Consider the following 23,343-nt stretch of genomic DNA (forward strand, 5'->3'; position numbering starts at 1 on the left):
CGACAGAGTGCCGGGCGGGGCTCTGGTCCAGGGGCCCCGGCCAGCCAGGCAGCAGCGGCTGTGAGGAACGCCGCCCTCTCCCAGGAGGAGGCCTGGGAGGGGGTGGCGGGCTCTGGGGAGACAGGTGGGCGAGGGGGAGCTCCCCCGGGAGTGGGATTCAGAGGCTGTTCAGGACCCGCGCACAGAGCCAGGGCTCAGGCTCCTCTGGGAACCCATGGGGGTCCCAGCAGCTGGTGCCCCGGGCACCCCCCACGTCTCCTTGAGGGGCCCTGCCCCGCGGGTGGCTTGGTGAGCACTTCCGTGGAGTCAGGGGACCACGCTGACGGTCCCCAGGGCCCCGCACACCCAGGACTCTGTGCCTGTAAATCTCAGGGCTCTGCTGGGCGGGGGCAGGTGGGGAGCCACAGGCGTGAGTTTCCAGGGCTCGAGGGAGAGGGGGCGTTAGCGTTCTGGGCAGGGTGGGTGGGCTTAGAGAAATGGGAATCAGAGCCCCATTAAGGGTTTCTGCACCGAGGCCGTGAGCAGCTGCCGCCTCGTGTGGGGAGCAGAGACAAGGCCCGAGGCCGGGGCCCCCCCACGCCGGAGACGACGTGTGAGTCGGGGGGAGGCTGCAGAGCTGCAGGGGCCGGGCGATCAGAGACGGGGGCACACGTGCACAGGGCCCTTCCGGCGGATGAGCTGCTGCCCAGTGGGAAGCCAGGGCCCCGGGGTGGGGGCCGGCACCACCTGCTCCAGCCAAGCTCTCACCGTCACCCCCTGCGGGGCCTGCACCCCGCCCGGTGCCCCCTCAGCAGCACCCCAGCAGCGTCCCTGGGCCCAGCTGAGCTCGCCCCCTTGCGCCCCGTGAGGGCTGGCCCTCTGTGGCCCCCAACACAACCTATCCAGGTGAGACAAGGGCCCGCCTCTGCAGGTGGGCCCCAGCCTTTGCTCTTCGCTGCCCCGAGGGTCTGACGGAGAAGCCGCGGCCTTCAAAGGCCGCCCGCTCCGTCCCGCCACGTGTGCACCCACAACGGGCTCTCCCCATCCCCGTCCCCTTGCCCGGTGCCCCAGGCACTCCCGAGGTGCCGTTCCACGAGGGGAATGGCAGCGGCCGCGACAGGAAGGTCTGTCATCGTGCCACCCTGTGCACGGCCCCGCTTTCTCAGGAGGGCGCCAGAGGCGGGCCGGTGCGCACACACCTCCCGGCCATCGTGACTAGGTCACACGCCCACCCCTGACCCGTCGGGACCAAAGGTAAGACTCTTCCTGACGCTTGGGTGAAAGTCACACTTGCCCTTTTCTCATGGAACCCAAAGGCGTTTCCAACCCAGGTGAAAAGTCCGGACCTGCCGCAGTAAAGCCACCACCGGCAGGGGCGGTGCCACCCCAAGAAGCGGAACCAGAGGGGGAAACACGAGCCAAGTCCTGACAGCGCTGACTGAGCCCCTGGTTCAAACTGTGCCTGAAGCCGGAGCAACTGTGTGAGCCCCTCCTCTCCCCGTTTTCCTTACACCCAACTGGGTTGGACTACTGTCGCTCACAACCAGAGGCCCTGACGCAGGAACAGGCACAAAATCCCGCACCTGCCTCTGAATCGAGGCCGCACGCCACGCGCTGTAAATCGCTGAGATGTTTACGCCCGGGAGACAAAGGCTGTGGGGTGAGCCTTCCTGGGGTCCCAGAGCAGGGAGGCTGGGTTTCAGGCAGGACGGGGCACAAGCGCCCCAGGGCTGAACAGGCACGGGCGCCCACGTCCTCTCCCCCTCGCGCGTCGGGGGCATCAGGAGAGGAGGAAGTGGCTCTCTGGGGTGGACCGTAATTGAATCAAGGCCACGTCCCAGCCCTGGGCCACATCAGGGGCTCGGGAGGAGAGGGGACCTGGAGCTGCCTGCTGTGCAGGAACAGGGGCTGCACGCAGAGCCCCTTCCGGCCAACGGGGGATAAAGGGGCCGATCCCGCAACAGACACCTGAGCCGCCCGCATGTGATCACCCCCAACCCATGTGCTGACAGAGCCCCCGGGGCCCGGCCCACCCTCCCTGGGCCCACCTGGCCCAGGCCCATCCACACCCCTCCTACCAGGACCCACCCACCCTGCGGGCCCTCCCAGGGCAGAGGTGCTGCCGCCACCAGCCTGGAGGGCCCCGGGCAGCCCCCCACCCCTCGGTCGGGGTTCAGGGCCGGGCTGTGAGCAGCTGTGGGGACCCCTGGTGCCAGGTGAGTCGGCTGGTGTCAGGGGCCGACGGGTGGACACGGATTCAGGCCACTTAAGCGGTCGCCCAGGTTCCCGAGGACCCTGCTCCAGCTCCGGGGGGCAGGGGCGAGGGGACAGAGAGACAGAGCAGCAGCACCGACGGACAGGTGCCGGCATCCTCACCTGCAGAGTAGGGTTCCTGCCGCTCGGGGTGGGTGAACTCCTGCCGTTCGTACTTGGCCCGGATCCACTGTTCCCGCAGGAGTCTGGGGAGAGAGGGGACGGGCTGGGGGACAGTCCGGCCTGAGCACAGGCCCGCGGGAGCTGCCGCGCGGAGCGGGGGCCCTGGACTCGGTCCCTCCGCCTCGCAGGTGGCGGGGCTGAAGGGCCTCCAGCTTTGGGTTTTAACCCTGTTTGCTAATCAGGTAGTTTCACCTCTTCACAGTCCCCTTTTCAAGAACGGAGATGTAATTCACGTGCCATAAAATCCACCCGTTTAAGGCGTCGATTCAGCAATTCCTGGTATACTCACAGGCTGTGCAGCCACCACGAGGGTCTAGTTCCAGAACAGTCCATCGTGCCAAATGGAAACCCCATCCCGGTTAGCAGTGCCCCCGCCCCCCGGCCCCAACCGTGCGTCCGCTCCCTGTCGGGACGTCTCCTGTGCCTGGAACGTGCAATGTGCTCAGAGTGTCTGGGGCTCATCCACTGGCAGCTCAGTCACCCCACCCTCCTCCTCCTCCGTCTGCAGGCCGGCTCACGCTCGGGCCCAGAGAAGGAAAAGGCCTGGCCAGCACCTGCCCCCCGGGGCCCACCCTGTGCTCCCCGGAGAGCGGCTCCCCAGGGCAGCAGTGGTCGCGGGTCGCGGGAGGGCAGCAGGCAGGGGAGACAAGGCAGTGAGGAGGGGGCTTGCCCCACGGGGGCGGCCTGACGCCCCGCAGCCCCCGGCCGCCCCCCTCTCCCCGGCCGCCCCCTCCCGTGGGGTCCCCCGCGCGCAGCCAGGTGGGCACTCGGCAACCCTGCCCTCAGCCCGAAGTCTTCGGCGCCAGCTCCCCTGGCCCCCCTCTCCTGTGCCTGGAACGTGCAATGTGCTCAGAGTGTCTGGGGCTCATCCACTGGCAGCTCAGTCACCCCACCCTCCTCCTCCTCCGTCTGCAGGCCGGCTCACGCTCGGGCCCAGAGAAGGAAAAGGCCTGGCCAGCACCTGCCCCCCGGGGCCCACCCTGTGCTCCCCGGAGAGCGGCTCCCCAGGGCAGCAGTGGTCGCGGGTCGCGGGAGGGCAGCAGGCAGGGGAGACAAGGCAGTGAGGAGGGGGCTTGCCCCACGGGGGCGGCCTGACGCCCCGCAGCCCCCGGCCGCCCCCCTCTCCCCGGCCGCCCCCTCCCGTGGGGTCCCCCGCGAGCAGCCAGGTGGGCACTCGGCAACCCTGCCCTCAGCCCGAAGTCTTCGGCGCCAGCTCCCCTGTCCCTCCGGTGCCGACACGGCCCCGTGACCCCGGGGGCATGGCCTCACCTTGGCCCCCCCAGCCCGCTGTGCCCGCCTGTCGCCCTGGCGGCCCCTGGCCCCTCACCTGCCAGATCTCACGGCTAATGTGCAGAGGCCCCCGTCCCTCCCCAGACGCCGCCACAGCCCGAACTTCTGTTTCGGATGCAGGTAGGTTTGAACTGATGTCACTGCAGAGGTGGCTGCGGCTGGGGGGCAGGGGGCAGCTGGGGCACAGCTGACCACTTCCTCCCCGCGCGGACTCACGGGGCCTGCTCCCACCGGGCACCCGGGCACCAGGCGGGGGCGGCCACACCCGCCGCACGGGCTGGCGGACGACCGAGTCCCGCTCCCCCGCCTGCCCTCACAGGATGCTTTCCCCGGGCGGTCAGCCCCATGTCACTAACCCGCTCGAAGGCCAGGGGCTGGGCTGTGCCCCTGCGGAGGTGACCCCTCAGCCACGGCCTCCCCTTCTGCACAGACGGCCTCGGGAAGACGGGGACAAAGTTCCATTATCGTGCCGGGGGCAGCTCTCACCTCCAGCCGCCCCTGTGAACCCAGACCTCCTCCCATATCATCTGAGTGATTTCCGAGGCTGTCATGGGTCAGACAATGTCCCCATCCTGCCCAATATGTATGCTGGAGTTCCAACCTGCACGACCTCAGGCCTACCCTTGTCTGGAGACAAGACGGCTGCAGACCAGTGAGCCAGGACGAGGTCATCCCGGTGCAGGAGCCCTAACCCTATCTCCCCGGGGCCTCGTGAAAAGGGACGTCTGGACACAGGCCGCAGAGAGACGACCACGTGAGGACACGGGACGCCGGCCCCGGGAGGACCACCCCAGCAGCCCCAGGACGGGGAGACACAATTTCTCCTGCTTACGCCGCCGGCCTGTGGCCCCTCTTCGGGGGCCTCACCTGGGACCCGCCAAGGAAGGGGCACCCACAGGCCCACGGCTGCCTTGAGGGGGGCTGGCTCCCAGCTGCCCCGGCCACACAGCAAGCAGGAGGCCCGGCTTCCAGCAGAGGCCAAACTGAGGGGCCAGCCTGACCGCCACCACAATGCTGGGGTTGAAACTCAGGGCACCGGTGGCACAGGAAGGGCATCTGGGCTCTGGCCGCTCTCTGAGTCACACGGCCAGGCCCTCTGATTCTCACGTTGCCCCAGCTGGCGGGTTGGGCTCCGAGCTCCAGACAGCAGGGGCTGTGTCCGGAACCCACCTTGGGCCAGACCCCGGCCACCTGACTCACCACCTCATTGCACCCTCGTGATGCCCCAGAGTGGGGGGCAGGCGGCATCCTTCCAGCTTCACGGCTGAGGAAACTGAGGCCACTGGGTCTTAGACTGCCAGGAGGCTGCTGCAGCCCCTGTGCTAAGTGTGCATAGCTGAGGAGGTGTACTTTCCAGTGTACACGGGCATTCACACCCCCTCCACCGCTGCACGGCTCTCCACAGCATCCACGGGCATTCACACCCCCTCCACCGCTGCACGGCTCTCCACAGCGTCCGCGGGCATTCACACCCCCTCCACCGCTGCACGGCTCTCCACAGCGTCCGCGGGCATTCACACCCCCTCCACCGCTGCACGGCTCTCCACAGCGTCCGCGGGCATTCACACCCCCTCCACCGCTGCACGGCTCTCCACAGTGTACATGGGCAAACCTGAGCACCTGAGTCTGGGGAATGGGGTGGGCTCGGGACCCGTGAACCTTCACTCAGTGGAGGTTTCCGGAAGGTGGGGCACATTAGGGTTCAGAGCACCCTCTCAGTGGGGACGCCTGGTCACCCGAGAGGCCCTGACCACACAGCCCTGCAAGGGGGCTTTGCAGGGACCAGGCTGCAGAGGGGCTGGCCAGCCCTGGGCAGGAGACAGGCCTGTGGCCAGTGTGTCCCCTCGTCACACGCTCAGCGCGGTGGGGATAAAGGGTGTGCATGCAAATGGCCCAGACCACGGAGGAGCCTGTGGCTGGGTGATTAAAATCGGTCTCAGAATCAGCTGCCACCTTGCTGATTCATACCGAGATGGAGCCCGGTAGGGCGGGGCGCGAGTTCCCCGGGAGCCCAGAGCCCGGGATGCGACAGGGCCTGGGGGGCCGGCCTGCCCGTGAAGGGGTGAAGGGGTGGGCGTGGTGTGCCGAGGTGAGGCCAGCCTTGGTCTCCCTGCCTGTGAAGTGTCCGAACTGGACGCGCCTCCCAGCCTCCCCCCTGCGGCCGCCAGCAGCCCCCTGGTCTCCCACCCCTGGTTCACACAGAACTAGAAACACACAGCCCTGCATGCAGCCCGGGTCCAGGTGCCGCCGGGCGGGGTCCCCGGGGTGTGGGGTTCACCAAGTGAGTCAGGAGGCGACAGCGTTGAGCAAACAGGAGGGAGGTGCCGCCCAGGGGACCGGGGCCGGATGCAGGGCGCCCAGGGACCTCGCAGCCATGGGCGCGTCCCCTGCCTGGGAGGAGGTTGGGCTGCGTCCCTACCTTCCTTTCTCAGAAAAGGAAACTCCAGGAGGGGCCCTCATCACAAGAGGGGCCCTTCCCCTCCGAGCCGCAGCTGAGCAGCTGTGACACTGGCCAGCTGAGGAGGGGGCTGTCGGGGGCCTGAGTGACCCTTGAGGGCATTGGGCGGGTTGCCAGGGATGGATGGATGGGTCTGATATGGGTGGAGAAGGTATGAGGGGTGCTTCAAGGTATGAGGGGTGCTGGGGGGCCAGCTCGTGAGATGGGGGAGGGTCCCCAGGAGCCCCCCAGGAAGGATCCGGAGACCCTTGGTGGGCAGGTTCCCTGCTGGTGCTGAGCCTGACACGGGCAGCCAACCCCACAGGGCTGGGGTCCCAGCTTCACCCCAAGCACCTCCCCTGACTTCCAGAACCTTCTGGAACCCCACAGTGTGCCGCCCTGTGCTGGGCGCCAGCAAAAGAGATTCGAGGAGCGCACCCTTCCTTGAGCCCATGGGACCCAAGGAGAAAAGGCCTCTGCGACCCCCCGGCTCTGAGCGGCTGGAGGAGGGGGGAGGGGTCCTCAGGAACGCGCGGCGGCCAAACGGAGCCAGCCCGGGGGCTGGGGTCCTGGGGGCTGCAGCAAGGGCCTCAGGCGGAAGGAACAGCCGGGGGGTGTTGGGGTGGGAGGGGCATATGGGGAATGGCCGTCCAGCCCGGAGGGGGAGCCACTCAGGGACCACGGGGGCGGGAACCCAGGTGGGGTGCAGATGGGGACCCTGAGGCGCAGGGCAGTCGGTGCAGGGGCCGGGGTCACACGGGAGCGGGCCCCCCTCCCAGGTCCACGCCCGGCGCACCAAGATCCAAGACCAAGCGGAGGACAGCCTGGACAGGGCCCCCAGGACGCGAGGCCGGCGCCCACCTTCCCCCACCCCGGCCCCTCCCGCCTGCCAGCGGGTCGTCCCGAGCCATCTCCAGAGCGTGTGGGCTGTTTACCAGCGACCCCGACAAAAGCCCTTTGTTACTCACTGGCAGTCAGAGGCCGAGGGCCGGTAGTAGAAGGGGGGCACTTTGGACTCGAATGTGGCTCTGGCGACATGGTTTCCGCGGGAGGTCATGAACTGCAAGAGAGAGGGTGGGTCAGGGCCCCAGAGGCTAAGGCCGCTGACCCCAGGGCCCTGGCGGCTCGCTGCCTGGGCAGGGGACCGCCCTTCCCCGCAGCTGGCTGGGGCCAGGTGCCTCCAGAAAGGGGCCCTCCTCGGGAGGAAGGCCCTTGCCCCTGGCGTCACACGAGGCCTGGCTTGTCCACTCTGCCTGAGTGGCGCAGAAGCCCACGTTCCTGTAGGGCAGCCAGGCTGCAGAGACCAGGCATGCGACTGCAAGCTGTGAACGAGCTGGGGGGTGGGGGTGACGGGGAGCCTCTGGAGCAGCCGCCACGCGGGGCGTCCCGGGCACAGAAACAGCACGTGCAAAGGCCCTGAGGTAGAGCGAGCTGGGCGTACTGGAGGAGATGCCCTGCCCTGGCCTGGCCGGTGTGGGAAGGGGGCCTGACCACAGGGGCCTCAAGGGCAGGGAGGGAGTGTGGGCTCCTGGTGCTCTGACCCTTCCCTCTAAGTCATTGCATGTGAGGGCCATCAGGCCGTGGATGTGGAGGATCAGTGCGGAAAAAATCACAAACAATAAGATGCTTCAGCAAAAGGCTGGTACCAACTCAGAATCCTAAAAGTCATGGCTTCTCTATACAAAACACCAATCCGCTCAGAGGTCTAACAGGAGGAAAGGCCCACCGCTAAGAGCAGGTGCACAAAGCACCTAAGAACGAGCTCTAATGAGGATCCTTCAGCCTCTACGAAGAAACTGTCATGTGCTCCAGGGGAGCAAAAGAAACTCCAGACATACCAAGTTCTTGGTTAGGGAGACAGAAAGCATGCTGTCTCCTTATGTTTATCTATTTTTAGCAATTCTAAAAAAAGAAAACCAGGAATAGAATTTTCAAGAGCTACCAAAGATTCTAAAGTTCATTTTAAAATTAACAAGCAAAAGCATCCTAGAAAATTCTGAAAATGAAGATGCTTCCTACCAGATATTCAAACCTGTTATAATGCTACTATGAGTCAAACAGTACTGACCAGAAAGCCTAAAAGGTCCAGAAACAGATCCAATAGGATCTAATATCCAATATTCAACAGGTTTAGTAGGACAAGTTGGTGTACAATAGTGGTAACGTCTCAGATCGACGGGAGAAGTGCCCATTAGCTGATGACCAATAAGAAACTGGAAACTACTGGAGAAAAGGGGGTATGCGTTCCAGCAAAGTAAACTCCAACTGGATTAAAGACTGAATTTCCAAAGTTAAACAATAGAAATAGTAGAAGGGAATTTCCTGGTGGTCCAGTGGTTAAGGCTCCGCGCTTCCACTGCAGGGGGCACGAGTTCCACCCCTGGTCAGGGAACTAAGACCCCACGTGCCGTGCAGCGTGGCCAAAGGTAGATGAAAATCACGGGATGACTCAAAAAATAATTTTAGGAAAATATGGAAGGAAATCTTCATGACTTTGGGTTAGGAGTGGTTTCTTAGAGGTGACACCGAAAGCACGAGTAACAAAAGAAAAAAAAAATCAATGGAACTTCATCAAAATTAAAAACTTTTGTGTTTCTAAAGACACCATCAGGAAAGTGAAAAGATTTATGAACCTTAAAAACACGAGGCTCATGAGAAACGGACACAAAATGCCACACAGCATAGGACTACTTTTGTATGAAACATCCAGAACAGGCAAATCCAGAGACAGAAAGCCAACTGGGGGTCTTAGGGGGAGGGGAGTGGCCACTAAGGGGGATGGGTCTCCCCTGAGGTGAGGGAAATGTTCTGGAACTAGACGGAGGTGATGGTTGAACAAGACTGTGAATGTGCTTTATTTATTTTTTTACTGCAGTGTAGTTGACATACAGGATTGGTTTCAGGTGTACGGCAGAGTGGTTCGACATTTATACACGTTACGAGATGACACAGTTATTACAACGTTGTTGACTGTATCCCCTGTGCTGTACGTTACATCCCGTGACTTACTTATCATATGACTGACGTTCATGCCTCTGAATATCCTGCACCGACTTCTTCTGTTCCCCCGCCCCCTTCCCTCTGGCAACAGCTGTTTTTTCTCTGTACCTATGAGTCTGTTTCTGTTTTTTAATATTTGTTAATTTTGTTTTCCAGATGCCACATGTAAGGGAGATCATATACTACTTCTCTTTCTGTGTCTGACAGATTTCACTTAGCATAATACTACCCTCTAGGTCCATCCACATTGTCGCAGATTGTAAAATATCACTCTTTTTTATGGTTGAGTCATATTCCATTGTATATATGCACCACATCTTCCTTATCCATTCATCTGCAGGTTGCTTCCATATCTCGGTTATTGTAAATCACGCTGCAGTGAACACGGAGGTGTGTATATCTTTTTGATTAAAAATATTCTAGTAAACACCCAGGAGTGGGATTGCAGGATCATATGGTAGTTCTATTTTTAATTTTTGGAGGAACCTCCATACTGTTCTCTGTAGTGGCTGCACCAACTTACATTCCCACCACCAGTGTAGGAGGGTTCCCTTTTCTTTACATACTCTCCAGCATTTATTGCTATTATTATTTTTTAATGAATTTACTTTACTTATTTATCTATCTACCTTTGGCTGCATTGGGTCTTCACTGCTGCGCATGGGCTCCCTCCAGCTGCGGCGAGCAGGGGCTACCCTTTGTTGCGGTGCGCGGGCTTCTCACTGTGGTGGCCTCTACTGCCGCGGAGCACAGGCTCTAGAGTACAAGCTCAGTAGTTGTGGCTGGCGGGCTCTAGAGCGCAGGCTCAGTAGTTGTGGCGCACGGGCTTAGCTGCTCCGCGGCACGTGGGATCTTCCCGGACCAGGGCTCGAACCCGTGTCCCCTGCATTGGCAGGCAGATTCTTAACCACTGCACCGCCAGGGAAGTCCAGCATTTATCCAGCATTTATTACTTGTAGACTTTTTAATGATGGCCATTCTGACTGGCCTGAGGTGGTACCTCATTGTGGTTTTCATTTGCATTTCTCTAATAATTAGCAACAGCGAGCGTCTTTTCATGTGCCTGTTGGCCATCTGTATGTCTTCTTTGGAAAAATGTCTGTTCAGGTCCTCTGCCCATTTTTATTTGGACAGTTTCTTTTTTTGATACTGAGTTGTATGAGTTCTCTGTATATTTTGTGTAATAACTCTTATTGCATAAATTGTTTGCAAATATCTTCTCCCATTCGGTAGGTGGCCTTTTCATTTTGTTGACAGTTTCCTTTGCTGTGCGAAAGCTTTTTAGTTTGCTGTAGTCCCATTTGTTTATTTTTGCTCTTGCTTCCCTTGCCTGAGGAGACAGATCCAAAACGATATTGCTAAGACCGATGTCAAAGAGCATACTGCCTGTGTTCTCTTCTAGAAGTTTTATGGTTTCAGGTCTTATATTTAGGTCTTTAATCGATGGTTTCAGGTCTTACACTTAGGTCTTTATCCATTTTGAGTTTATTTTTCGTATATGGTGTAACAAAGTGGTCCAGTTTCATTCTTTTGCATGTGGCTGTCCAGTTTTCCCAACACCATTTATAGAAGAGACTCTCCCCCGTTGTATGTTCCTGCCTCTGGATTATGCACTTCATTTTTTAAACGTTTATTTTATTGAGGACTTCCCTCGTGGCGCAGTGGTTATGAATCCGCCTGCCAACGCAGGAGACACGGGTTCGAGCCCTGGTCTGGGAAGATCCCACATGCCATGGAGCAACTAAGCCCGTGCGCCACAACTACTGAGACCGCGAGCCACAACTACTGAAGCGCGCACCTAGAGCCCGTGCTCCACAACAAGAGACACCACCGTGATGAGAAGCCCGCACACCACAATGAAGAGTAGCCCCCGCTCGCCGCAGCTAGAGAAAGCCTGCACGCAGCAACGAAGACCCAACGCAGCCATACATAAATAAATAAATAAGTAAATACATTTATTTTTTTTAAAAAAAGAAGACACACAAATGGCCAAGAAGCACATGAAACGATGCTCAGCGTTACTCATTGTTAGGGAAATGGGGACCAAACCCACAAGACCCCACTGTGCACCCAGCGGGACGGCTGAAGTCAGACAGATGGCAACGAGCGCTGGAGAAGACGCAGAGAGACTGGAATCCGCATGGATCGTTGGTGGGAATGGGCAGCTGTGCTGGGAAAAGCCTGGCAGATCCTCAAACATTAAACACGGAGCCACCCTAAGGCCGGGTAGTGCCACTCCCTTCTGAGAGAACTGAAAGCACAGAAATATTCTGAGCAGCATTGTTCAGAAGAGCTGGAAAAACGAGACAACCCAGGTGTCCATCAGCTGGTGAACGGATAAGCAAGATGTGGTCCATCCATGCGATGGCAATGACCTCGGCCATAAAAAGAAATGAAGTGCTGACACCTCGACGACATAGATGACTCTTGAAAACATGGTGTTCAGTGAAAGAGGACACAGGAGCCACACGTGGAATGATCCCACTGACCCGAAGCACCTGCATCAGGCAAATCCCTCAAGACAGAAAGCAGGAGCTGGGGTGGGGGCAGTGCTGGGCGGCGGCGGCTACTGGGCACAGGCTTATCTGGGGATATGAAAGTGTTCTGAAATTAGATGGTGGCAATGGATGCACAGCCCTGCGAATGCGTGAAAACTACTGAATTGTACACTGTAAAAGGGTGAGGTGTATGGTGTGTGAACGACAGACATCAAGCTGTTCTGAGTAAAAATAATCGGAGGGGAGGGCAGGCCTATCGAAGTGTGCTGTAAACCCTAAAACCACAAAAGGCAAGGTTGACAAATGTGATCACTTCAAAGTGAAAACGTTTCCACTGCAAAACCCACCGTGAGCAGAGTCAAAAGACACCCTTGAGAAAAACGTCTTCCCCTACCGTCCCTGAGGGCTGCAGCCCTCCTACGTAAAAACCCCCGAGAAAACGGAAGCAGCGCACAGCGGCGGCGCAGGGCCTGGAAGTTCACAGATGGCTCTGAAATGTCCCCGAAGACGCCGCACCTCACTCAAGACGAGAAAAGACCCTACGGGGAACAAGGGTTCACCTCTCTGTCGGCAAAGACGGGCCCTGGGAGACGGGTGGGCAGGAAGGCGGGCACACGCTCTCACGCGTGCGGGCACAGGCGTGGCTAAGAGGGGGAGACCGGCAAAATCCTTCAAGCCCGTCACGGAGCCTCTGAACTTCCCCTTCGAGGAGTGTGAGCCCGTCGCTGACCCTGGCAGGAGCTGATGCTTCCGTGAGGCCGTCCGCTGGCCCGGTGGCCACGGTGGGAAGACCCCCCGCGCCCTTCCTTGTGTGCACGGAGGAGCCTGCGGGTAAACTGGGACCCTCCAGGCAGGGGTGAGCTGGGCAGCCGCGGCCTGAGACGCACGGCCGCCCCGGGGCACCCGCGCTCCCCGGAGCCTGTGCACGCGGACGCGGGCAAACACCCCCGGGCCCGCCACCCGTGACCGTGGGCCGTCCACACAGTGGGTGTCACTGGCCCTTTATAAGGGGGGGAAGCGCTCGCGCGGTGGCTTAGGCCTGGGGGCGGGGTGCGAGCTGAGGGCTCGGGGTTCTTTCTGAAGTGACGAAAATGTTCTAAAATTGACTGTGGTGACGATTGCTCAACTCAGTGACTGTGCCGTAAACCGCCGAACTGCGCTTGAAAGAGTGAGTTGTGTGCCTTGTGAATTATATTTCAATAAGCTTCTTTAAGGAAGAGGCTGCAGAAAAATACAAAGTTTGGGGGAAAAAACATGAAAAGAAACGAAAGGAAAAGGCACGGACGAGGGTCCCGCGCGCCTGGCCCACAGCCAGGGCCGAGCTCCCCGCATCACGACCGCCCTCCCGGGAGCGGGCCTGCCTCACGCAGGCTCAGGACCCCCAGCCAACCAGCAGCTCAGGGACTCGAGGGCAGAGTGAGGGGAGGCCCGGAGCCCGGAGGCCCGGCAGGCCCCCTTCCACACCGCGCCGCCCCACCTGGGGGCGGGGGTCCAGTGCCCTGCAGGCCAAGCCCTTCCAGCCCCCCGAGGTCCCCTCTGTTTTAATGATGGAGCAGAGGGGCAGACGACAGAAAGGGGATGGGGGCCCCTCTCAGCTCCCAGAGCCCCTGCCCCACACCGGCACCACTGGCACCAGCCTGGCCTCGCTTCGGACCTTCTCACAAGCGTCCGCAGGTGGAAACCAGAGCTTTCCTGGGGGCACCCGTGTCCAGGACCCTCTCCCTCTCTCCTCACGAGGCATCACACCCTGCGGGGCGTCAAGGCAGCCTCCGCCTCCACTGTCTGACCACTGGGGTGAGGGTGCCTCCAGCCACGTGTGAACGTTCCACGGGCACAGGGCGGCTTCGTTACCTGCACACTGACTTGGCAGGAAGGCCTGGGTAGGCCCGGGACTCTGCATTTCTAACAAGCTCTGGGGAGGCTGCTGCCACCAAGGCTACATGGACAGCAGCAAACTGTTACTCCCAGAAGCAGGGGCATGCACAGGGAGCACCCAGCCTTGGGTCCCCCAGCCCTGAGGCAGCCACCAGCCAGGGAACTCCTTCTCTCACTGGGTGGGCATGGTCACCACGCCCCCTGAACCCTTGACCCTGGAGTCAAATTTCAGGAGTTAGGGGGCCTGCCCCTTGGCTCCCGTCCATCTCCCCGCAGCCTCCGTCAGGGGTCAGGCCCCACCTGGGCAGCCTCCACAGCCACAGCCCTCTGTCTGGAACTCGCTACCCCAGGCTGTGCCCTGTTCTCACCTTCAGTCAGGCTGTGGGGCCCTGCCTGCCACCCTGGCCCAAGTCACCACCCCCTGCCCACCGGCAACCTGCATGTCCCCCTCTCTAAGGCCTTCTCCAGGGGCCAGCCACTCGCCAGGCCCCCCATAGCAATTGTGCAATAAACACGGGTCAGGTGGCTGGATGGACGGATGGATGGATGGAAGGATGGATGGATGGATGGGGGGGTGGGTGGATGGATGAGTGGGTGGATGGATGAGTGGGTGGAAGGATGGATGGATGGATGGATGGATGGATGGATGGATGGATGGATGGATGGATGGATGAGTGGGTGGATGGGTGGGTGGGTGGATGGATGGATGGATGGATGGATGGAAGGATGGATGGATGAGTGGGTGGATGGGTGGGTGGATGGATGGATGGGTGGGTGGGTGGGTGAGTGGGTGGACGGATGGGTGGGTGGGTGGACGGGTGGGTGGGTGGATGGATGGACGGACGGTTCAGTGAAGGGCTTGACTTTTGTTACCTTCTGCGACTCTCCATAAGGTTAGCAATAAAACCCTGACAACAAGAGGGCCTGTCCCATTGCACAGCTGCGCCATGCTGTGTTCCGTGAGCACCAGAATATCCCAGGTGTGGGGAAATGGGAGCAAAGCCGCAGGAACTGCCCATGGAGAGGAATCAACAGCCTCCTGCACTCGTGCGCTCGCTCATTCACTCTGCAGCTGCCGCAGGAGGGAGGCAGGGAGAGTCAGTCCCGGGACTGGATGCACAGGAGGACCGAGGTCCAGCTGCTGGCCCCTTGGCCTCCCGACACTTGTGGATGGTCTCCCCGCAGCCTGGGATCCCTGACAGCACGGGCCCCCTTGGGGCACCAGAGATGGAGCGACCTCCGAGGTGTCATGACCCAGAGGGTGGGGCCGAGGTCACCCAGGGGCAACGGGACAGGCCTGTGTCCTCCCATCCCCACCAGGCACCCCTGCCTGGCCTTACCTCCACTTGGGCATCCTCCCAGGTGTCCAGGCGGACGGACTTCACCTTGCTGACCTGAGGGATGTTCCGGTGAATTCCAGAGCAGCTCAGACAGATGAACACCCCTAGGGTGTATGAGGCCCAGTCAGGATCTGGAAGACAAGGCCAGACGTTCAGGGGGCGCTGATCCCGAGGGGCCCCCAGAGGGGACAGGACACTGGACCAGGGCCCACAGGGCTGGAAGGGCCCCTCCCTTTCTGGCCTTGGTCTCGTCTGTGCAATGGGAGGCCGGCCAGGAGACCAGGTTCCCAGGCTCTGGGGGCCCAGAGTGGGGGTCCCTGCCCCCCGCACAGAGGAGCAGCCCCACCCCCTCATCCTGGCTGCTCCCGGGGGCCGAGGGGACCCTGAGTGAAGCACAGCAACGCGGGAGACACCGGGGCGACGTGCTGGTGAGAACCCACGATCAGCACCCGTCCGACCGGCGTGACCAGGACACGCCAACACGTGTCACATCCTGCAGCCGAGGCCACAGGAAAAGCAGAATGTGGCTAGGGCAGGGCTGTGGAGGCCCAATCGTGTCCACACTTCGAGAGGTTTGAAATTTCTCACACTGAACGGCGGCACCGTGGACAGTGAGACCGTGACGCTTATTAAGTTGGGCGGAGGGTAAGCGGGTGCTGGTGCCCGAGTCCCCAGTTCATCCGCCATCTGTGCGTTCACGTGCTAACTGCGTGCGGGGCTGGACCGTGGAAAGGGTCCTACAGAGGAGGCTTTCTCTGCAGAGGACGGGCCGTCCCGTAAAGGCTTCCCGTCTCTCAGGGAAGCTTCTGGATCGGACTGGTCTAAACCAAGATGCCCAGTGGCTCCCAGCCGAGGGCCACCGGCTTGAGCAGGCTTCCCTGGGAGCCCTTGGGGGGCCGGTCTGCACCCAGCCCCTAAACTAGCAAACACCCCCCACGCCCGTGTGAGAGCACAGCACTGAGCCCACCCTGCGGTCACTGCCACCCGAGGGGCCCGGGGGTCGCTGGGGTCAGCACGCGGATGCCCCCGCCCCAGGTCAGGAGGACACTTTCTTCTGTGATAAGACGAGGCTGGGGGACTTCCCTGGCGGTCCAGTGGTAAAGAATCCGCCTTCCAATGCAGGGGACGCGGGTTCGATCCCTGGTCAGGGAACTGAGATCGCACGTGCCGCAGGGCTTAAACTAAGCCCGCGTGCCGCAACTACAGAGCCCGTGCACCCCGGAGCCTGCGCGCCACAACCAGAGAAGAGGAAACCTGTGTGCCGCAACTAGAGAGAAGCCGGCACACCACAACGGAGAGCCTGCGTGCCGCAGCTAAGACCGGACTCAGCCAAAAATAAACTAAAAAAAAAAAGACAGACAAGGCTGGGAGGTGGCTGTACCCACGGGGGGCCAGCCCAGGCCCTCCGCCCTACTGAGGACACAGCCCTGCACCTCCCTTCAGGGAGCCCCAAGAACCCACCCTGGTGCCGGAGGGTCAGAGCCCCCCTCAGAGACCAAACGCCAGCCACGGGCCCACGCAGCGTGCGTGCGTGTGTGTGGTAGGGGGCGGTCCGTAGGGGTGGCAGGCACCTCTGGTTCCTGGGTCAAGACCCCTCCAGCCCGGGGCCCTGGGCCCAGACACACCTCCCTGCCTGTCCGAGGGATGAAGGGTCAGCTCGCAGACACAGGGGCCCAGGTGGCTGGCGGGACGGGCAGGCGAGCCCGGGGGAAGGAAAGCCCCGTTCTGGCACTCACAGCCCAGCTCACAGCCATCCAGGCCCGAGGCCGCGCGGGGTGTGACCGCTCCAGGGTCTCGCGGAAGAAACTGGAAGCCAGGGAAGTAGGTCTCTGGCCCGCGACACGCAGTCTGGTGGCACGTGGAACAGAGAAGCTTCGGGAGCCAAAAGGCCGTGTCATCCCGAGGGGCCCTGCCCCGGCCTCTCGGCAGACTCTCCACGGGGGGCCGCGGGCACGGGCGAGCCCGGCCTCCTAATGAGGGATGCTGGCCGCTCACGGGGTCGGGGGCTCGGCCGCAGCTGGGCGGTGGGGGAGGGGCTGCCCCGCCCAGGGCGTCCCTGAGGCAGGCGCTCCGAGGAGGCCTCCGGGGCCCCTGCCCCGCCTCCCCACTGCATGGGGCTGGCTGACAGCGGTGGCTCCCAACCGGGGCCAGCACGGCTCGGGGCAGCCCAGAGACCCGGGGGCCTCGGGCCTCACCCCAGCTCAGAAGGGCTGTGAGCGGAGGGGCCCCTCCGTCCTCCTGACTCCCAGCCTCGCGCCCTGCTGCCCTGCGTCCCCCCGGCCCCGCCTGCCCGCTGGGCACAGAGACGCTCATCACGTCAACTCTCTGGGGGGAGCCTTGGGGAGCTCTCGTCCGCCCCGGCACCCCCGCCCCAGCTCACACGTCCCCCCCGGGCCTCCCCGACCACGGCCGGGCCCCACGCGCCCCTCACGACGCCTCTCGCTCCCCGGCGTCGGCCCGTCCTGGCACTTAGGTCCCTGTTCACCACGGGCTGCCTCGGCCCCCGGAACGCACGTGGGTGGGGGGCCTGCGAGCTCCCTCCTGCTGCCCCAGGGTGACTGCTGGGGGACTCCAGGAAGAAGCCACCACCCCACTGCCCTGAATGTGGCCCGGGCAGGCACTCTGGTGGCAAGGGCTGGGCAGCGGCCGCAAGCCGGGCCCCCGAGTGCGCGGGTGTGTGAGGACCCCGGTGGGTGGGTACGGGGGGCCTGGGTAGAGAGGAGGCCGCATGCCCCAGCTCTGAGCCTCTGGGGAGGGGGCGGAAGGAAACACTGGGGGCCAGGGAGCCCCAGAAGACCTCCAGCCCAAGGGCTCTTGGACAGAAGACCCCCACTCGTGACCAGTTTTCACTAGCTCGTGGGGCGGCGGAAAACGTGCGTCTGCAGGACCCGACCTGCTACATCAGCCCTTTATCCTCAGGACGTGCTTCCCCACGTGGGTCGCTTTCAAGGAACTGCTTGGCTGCTGCAGAGAGGACCCAGGAGTGCGCCCACCCGGGGTCCCCCTGCCAGGCCCCAGCCCAGCCGGCCCCGCGGCCCACCAAGTGCAGCCACGTTCCCCCAGCCCCCGCCGGGTCCAGCAGCGGCGCCCTCTCTGCGGAAGTGAGGAAATCCGAACAGAAAGCTAGCAGGTCCGAGAGCAAGTGAACGGAGAAGACAGGCACCCGGGGCCCGAGCGGGGTGGCCGCTGCATGTCCCGTGGTGCCGGAACCCACGTGCGATGGGGACGGGGACAGGACCGCTAGAAAACTGCACCGGGGCGGGGGGGGGTGTGGCACCCCTGCCCGAGCTCCTGGCACCCGGCCGCTCCCCGGGACCCCGGAGGACTCCCGGCTGAGCCCCGCGACCCTGTCACACCCGCCTGCCAAACGCTGAGTCCCCCGCTCCGCCATTCCGGGCTGTGCGTCCCGAGGCCGCTGACAGCACTGTTCTGGGCACAGGGTTCCCTGCCCGGCGGCCACCACAGCCCGGCCGGACCAGCCGCACCGCTCGTCCTGGGGGCTCCAGGGGCTGCTCCAGCTCGGCCCCCCCTGGCCCGGCCCCCAGCACCTGCCGGCTCACCAGCGTCTCCCCTCCGCCGGGTCACGGCGCCGACACTTCCCGGCCTCGCCTGCAGCTCGGCGCGGCTGCGGGACCCGAGTCTGGCCAGTGAAGCGTCAGCAGGCGGACCCACGTGGCCCCAGGCCCGGCCGACACCCCCACCCCCGCCGTGCTCCGGGCCCATCCTGGGCCGACCCGGGACTCAGGGGCCGGGCGGGGGGAAGAGCCGGGCCCCTGGGTCACTGCCCGGAGGACAGAGGCCCGGAGAGGGGGGGACGGACACCGCCGAGGGGACTGCTGTGAGGACAAGTCAGGTCCCAGAGACGTGGGGCCGTCTGTTCAGCAGGGAGTCTGCCTGCCCGTCCCCTGTGGCGTCCTGGGGCCCCAAGTCCCAGCGCCCGGGATCCGCATCAACAGACGTGTGCGGGCGGGGTGAGGGGGCGCTGGGCAGGCCCCGCGGCTGGCTTCCGGGGAAGGGGCGCTGCAGGGGCCGGCGGTGTCCCAGGGGCTGGGGAGGGAGACGGAAGTGCGGTGCGGGGGGCAGTCCCGACCTTCACCCACCGCGCTCCGTCCTCCCCACGGACGGCGGGCCCGGGGCCGGCGGCACCGCTCCGGGTTCGCCTTCCTCCTCTGTCTGGTGGGACGATGGCAGCCACCTGCTAGGGTGATGGGTGAAACGTGCCCCCGGGAGGGCCCCGGCGCAGGGGAGACGCCCTGTGCACAGCTCGGTGATGCTGCTGGGTTCTGCTCTGAGTGTGGACCTTGGCTCTGGCCCCCCTCATAGCCTTGGTCTACTGAAGTGGAAATTCTGAGATTGGCTGAACAAGGGCCACCAGAAGCGCCGGCCCCGCCGCGGGGCCAGGACCGGTGCCCACGCGCCCCCATCCTCTCACACAGGCTCCAGCAGGAGGCTGTCTGTCCCCTATTCCGGAAGCCCTGTTTACAGGACACTTTAGCAGGGATTGGCAAACGGCGGCCCTCGGGCCTGGTCGCATGAAGTTTTACAAACCATGGGCGCTCAGCCATGCCCATCATTTCCATTCTGCTCAAGGTTGCTTCTGTGGCGCAGGGACAGAGCTGAGTGGTTGTCACAGAGAACGTGTGGCCCACAAAGCCTAAAACAGTCACTATCTGGCCCTTTACGTCTGCCAAGCTCTGCTCTAGAGGGAAAACTAGGTGTGACACAGAGAGCAGCCCAAGGAAGCAGGTGATTAGAACTGATGCCTCAAGGCCACTGCCCACACTGTCCATCTCTGACCACAAGATACCAAAGTTCAAGGACAGGCTACAGACTTGCCCAGTGTCATGCAACCGGCACAGGGGTCCAGTGTGTAAATTTAAGGCTGTCTGACCCCCGCCCGCCCGCCTGCCCGCTGTGTGTGTGAGGGTGTGCACACGTGTGTGCCCACAGACACAACCTGGGCGGCCTCCTTCCAAAGAGGGCTCACAGAAGTTTAAAATTAAGGAATGGAGACCCTAAGCCTTTCGTATAACAGTAAGAAGACAAGACCCAGCGAAATCAAGTGTTGGGGGCGGGGCAACAGAAAGTTGTCACTTGAAGAGCAAGAAGTTGGTGCCTTTTTAAAAGCTATGGTGATAAGACACTGTCACACATTCACTAGAAAGGGCAAGATGTACAAGACTGGTACCACCCGGTGTGGATGAGAGTGCAGAGCACGGGGTTCTCAGACACTGCCGGCAGGAGTATAAATTGATTCAACCCACCCTGGAAAACGGTTTGCAGTCGCTTACATAATTAAACATATATCTCTCCTATAACCCCGCAATTCTAACTCCTCGGTATTTACCCAAGAGACACAAAAATATGTCCATAAAAATGTGCACATCCAACGATACGTAAAAAGTACGAGGACTGTAACCAACTGGGCTTTATACCAAGAATGCAAGGCTGGCTTGAAATCTGGAGATCAATCAGTGTAATTCACCATATTTGCCGGTTAAGAAAGAAAAGCCATACGATCGTCTCAAGAGATGCAGAAAAAGCATCTGACGAAATGTTAACACCCTGATAAAACTCCTCAGAAAACTACGAATAGAGGGGAACTTCCCTAACTTGATAAAGGGCATCTGTGAAATACCTACAGCTGACATCATACTTAATGGAGAAAGGCTGAATGCTTCCCCGCTAAGACGGGGAACCAGACAGGAATATCTGCTCTATTCACTTCTATTCAACACCACCCAGGAGGGAACAGTGGATGTCTAGGGTTGGGGGGGTGTGAAGAATGGGGAGTGATGGCTAAAGTGTATGGTATTTCTTTTTGGAATAACGAAAATGTCTTTAAATTGACTGTGGTGACAGTAGCCCAACTCTGTGAGTACACTAAAAACCACTGAATTGTTCACTTCAAATGGGTGAATTGTATGGTATATAAATTATATCTCAATAAAGCTATTAAAAAATTTAAAACAAACAAACAAACACTACACTAGAGGTTCCGGTCAGTGCAGTGAGGCAATAAAAATAAATAAAAAGCATCCAGATTGGAAAGGAAGAAGTAAAATGGCTCTTATGCATAGACAACATGTTTATCTATATAGAAAATCTGCTGGAGTCCACAAAAACACTACTAGAACTAACAAACAAGGCTGCAGGATACAATATAAATATACAAAAATCAGTCGTATTTCTATAAACCAGCAACAAGCCATCAGAAATTGGACATTTAAAAATACAATTACATTCTGGAGATGGCAGCACAACAATGTGAATGTTCTTAACACCACTGAACTATACCCTTAAAAGAGAGTAAAATGGCAAATTTTATGTTACATATATTTTACCACAATTTAAAAATTCTGAATACCATTTACAATAGCATAAAAAAATATTAAATACTTAGGGGTAAATATGACCAGATATGCAAAACAGTACGCTGAAAACTACAAAATACTGCTGAAAAAATTAAAGACCCGAATATGTGGTGAGAGATGCTATTCTCATGGGTTGGAACACTCTATATTGTTAAGATGTAAACTCTCTCAAATTAATCCATAGAGTCAATGCAATCCCAATCAGAATTCCGGCAGGGTTTTTCGAGCCGAAATTAACAAGCTGATTCTAAAATCCGTAGGTAAACGCAGCGGACCTAGAAGAGCCAAAACAACTTTGAAAAAGAACAAAGATGAAGGTTTTAGAATTTATTTTAGAATTTATTGCAAGGCCACAGCTAACAAGATGGTGTTGGTATCAGCAAAAAAACAAATAGATCAACGGAACAGAATAGAGGGTCCAGAAATAGGCCCCACACGTGTGGGCAACCAATTACTGACAAAGGTGTGCGGGCAACCAATTACTGACACAGGTGTGCGGGCGTTCAGTGGAGAGAGAATAATCTTTCAACAAAGGGAGCTGAAACAGGCATCATCTGCAAATACTAGACTTCAATCCAAACCTCCCGCCACATACAAAAAGTAATTCAAAATGCATCAGAGCACCAAATGTAAAACCTGAAACCATAAAGCTTCCAAAGGAAAATAGGAGAAAAATATTTGTGACCTTGGGTTAGGCAAAGACTTTTTGGCTATAACACTAAAAGCAGAACCCATTTTTTAAAAAAAGATACATTGCTTTATCAGAATTTTAAAAAAATCTGCTCTTTGCAAGGCACCATTAGTCAAGGGAATGAAACGGCAAGTCACACTGGGGGAAATTTTGCAAATCGTATATTATCTGATAAAAGGTCTGTGTCCAAAGGATATAAAGAACTATTCAAACTCAGTAATAAAACAAACAACCCAATTACAAAAACAGGCAAAAGGTTTTAACAGACACTTGATGGAAGAGGGCAAATAAGCACAAGGAGGACGCTCCCATCGTCCATCATCGGGGGAGCAGGGCTGACTGCACAGGACCCGCGGGGGCTTCTGGGGTGACGGCGGCTACTTCTCCCATATTCCAAAGGGGTGCATTTTATCCTCTGTAAGTCACACCTCAATAAAAGTGAATTTAAGAAAGATGTTTGTGTCTACAACCCCGGACCTGTCCCAACAGACTGGAGAAGCAGGAAAGTCAGGGCCTCCGCCCCCTGCATCCTGCCCTGAAGGGTGGGCAGGCACCTGCTTCCTCTCGGGTGCGTCCCCCCAGAGTGATGTCCGGCTGGCGCCCGGGGGCCACATGGGCCGATCCAGAGGCCTGGTCTCTCCTGGGCCTCCTCCAGATCCTCACACCTGCAACGGTGTCCTCGGAGTCAGCGCCTGCCGCCCGGCCTCCTGCTGGCCCCTCAGCCGCTGTAACAGCTCTACGGCCTCGTCACACTCACTGCGCGATGACTGGCCACGTTACCTAGCCACTCCCTTTGAGGCTGTGTCCTGTCATCAGTCCGGTTCTACACAATACGGCACAAAAAGCCCAGAGAGGGTGAGACGGTGCCTGAGGTCACACAGCGGCAGAGCTGGGGTCAGACGGCAGGCACGTGGCTCCCACCCTCCACCCCAGAGCCACCTTCCTGGTTCAAAGAAGGTGGGTGCGAGGACGTGTACGGTGGCCGGCGCCCACGGGAGCCCCAGCCCAGCATCCAGGCTGGTGAGGAAGCCTATCCATCATCTCGGGAGGTGACTCCCCTGCTGCCCCCTCCTGGGGCTCCCCCAGGGCCTGGTGGGGAAAGGCAAGAAGATGGTTTGAAACAGGTTTGAAGCAGGAGGCATCCTGACCCCGAGCCCAGCCTGCGCACCGCAGTTTGGGAAGCCCATGGTCCCGGCCTGGGGGAGTCCCCCTAACCCTGCCGTCACGAGTGGCACCACTGCCTCTGCCCGGGGAGGCACCGGCTGCCCCCCGCCTGCCCAGCGCACAGTGGGCCTGCAGTGCCCCCCACGCACGGGTCACCCGTGGCTGGGCTGAGCGCTTGCTTGTCTGTCCTCTGCCCCTGCAAAGTGCTGCAAAAATCCTAAAGGCAGCGAGAAGGGCACCAGTCCAGGGCCTGCCGGCC

The 23,343-nt window shown here is 60.2% G+C and overlaps 2 protein-coding genes and 1 long non-coding RNA gene across 7 annotated transcripts in view; 1 reads left to right on the forward strand and 2 right to left on the reverse strand.

Moving 5' to 3' along the window:
- ADAP1 (ArfGAP with dual PH domains 1) overlaps window positions 1-23,343 on the reverse strand; it is a 68,472-nt gene that overhangs the window by 23,825 nt on the left and 21,304 nt on the right. For 4 of the 5 annotated variants that reach the window (XM_028499886.2, XM_028499884.2, XM_028499883.2 and 1 more), the window contains exons 2-4: window positions 14,856-14,986; window positions 7,111-7,202; window positions 2,356-2,438 (exon numbers count right to left, since the gene is read on the reverse strand). In XM_028499886.2, the coding sequence (XP_028355687.1) occupies window positions 2,356-2,438; window positions 7,111-7,202; window positions 14,856-14,986 (306 nt within the window). Of the gene's footprint in view, window positions 1-2,355; window positions 2,439-7,110; window positions 7,203-12,767; window positions 12,855-14,855; window positions 14,987-23,343 lie in introns of those variants that run through there. The other variant, XM_028499885.2, reaches the window with a different exon arrangement.
- Window positions 485-5,663, forward strand: LOC114487793 (uncharacterized). Its single transcript, XR_003683222.1, has 3 exons — window positions 485-1,639; window positions 2,618-2,773; window positions 4,136-5,663. It is a non-coding gene; the product is annotated as an uncharacterized lncRNA (long non-coding RNA).
- Window positions 14,864-23,343, reverse strand: part of COX19 (cytochrome c oxidase assembly factor COX19) — a 62,625-nt gene continuing 54,145 nt past the window's right edge. The window contains exon 4 of the transcript XR_003683221.2: window positions 14,864-14,986. The gene's annotated coding sequence lies outside the window, so the exon portion shown is untranslated. The remainder of the gene's footprint in view (window positions 14,987-23,343) is intronic.

The sequence above is a fragment of the Physeter macrocephalus genome, chromosome 14, assembly GCF_002837175.3.
Source record: "Physeter macrocephalus isolate SW-GA chromosome 14, ASM283717v5, whole genome shotgun sequence".
NCBI classification, from domain to species: domain Eukaryota; kingdom Metazoa; phylum Chordata; class Mammalia; order Artiodactyla; family Physeteridae; genus Physeter; species Physeter macrocephalus.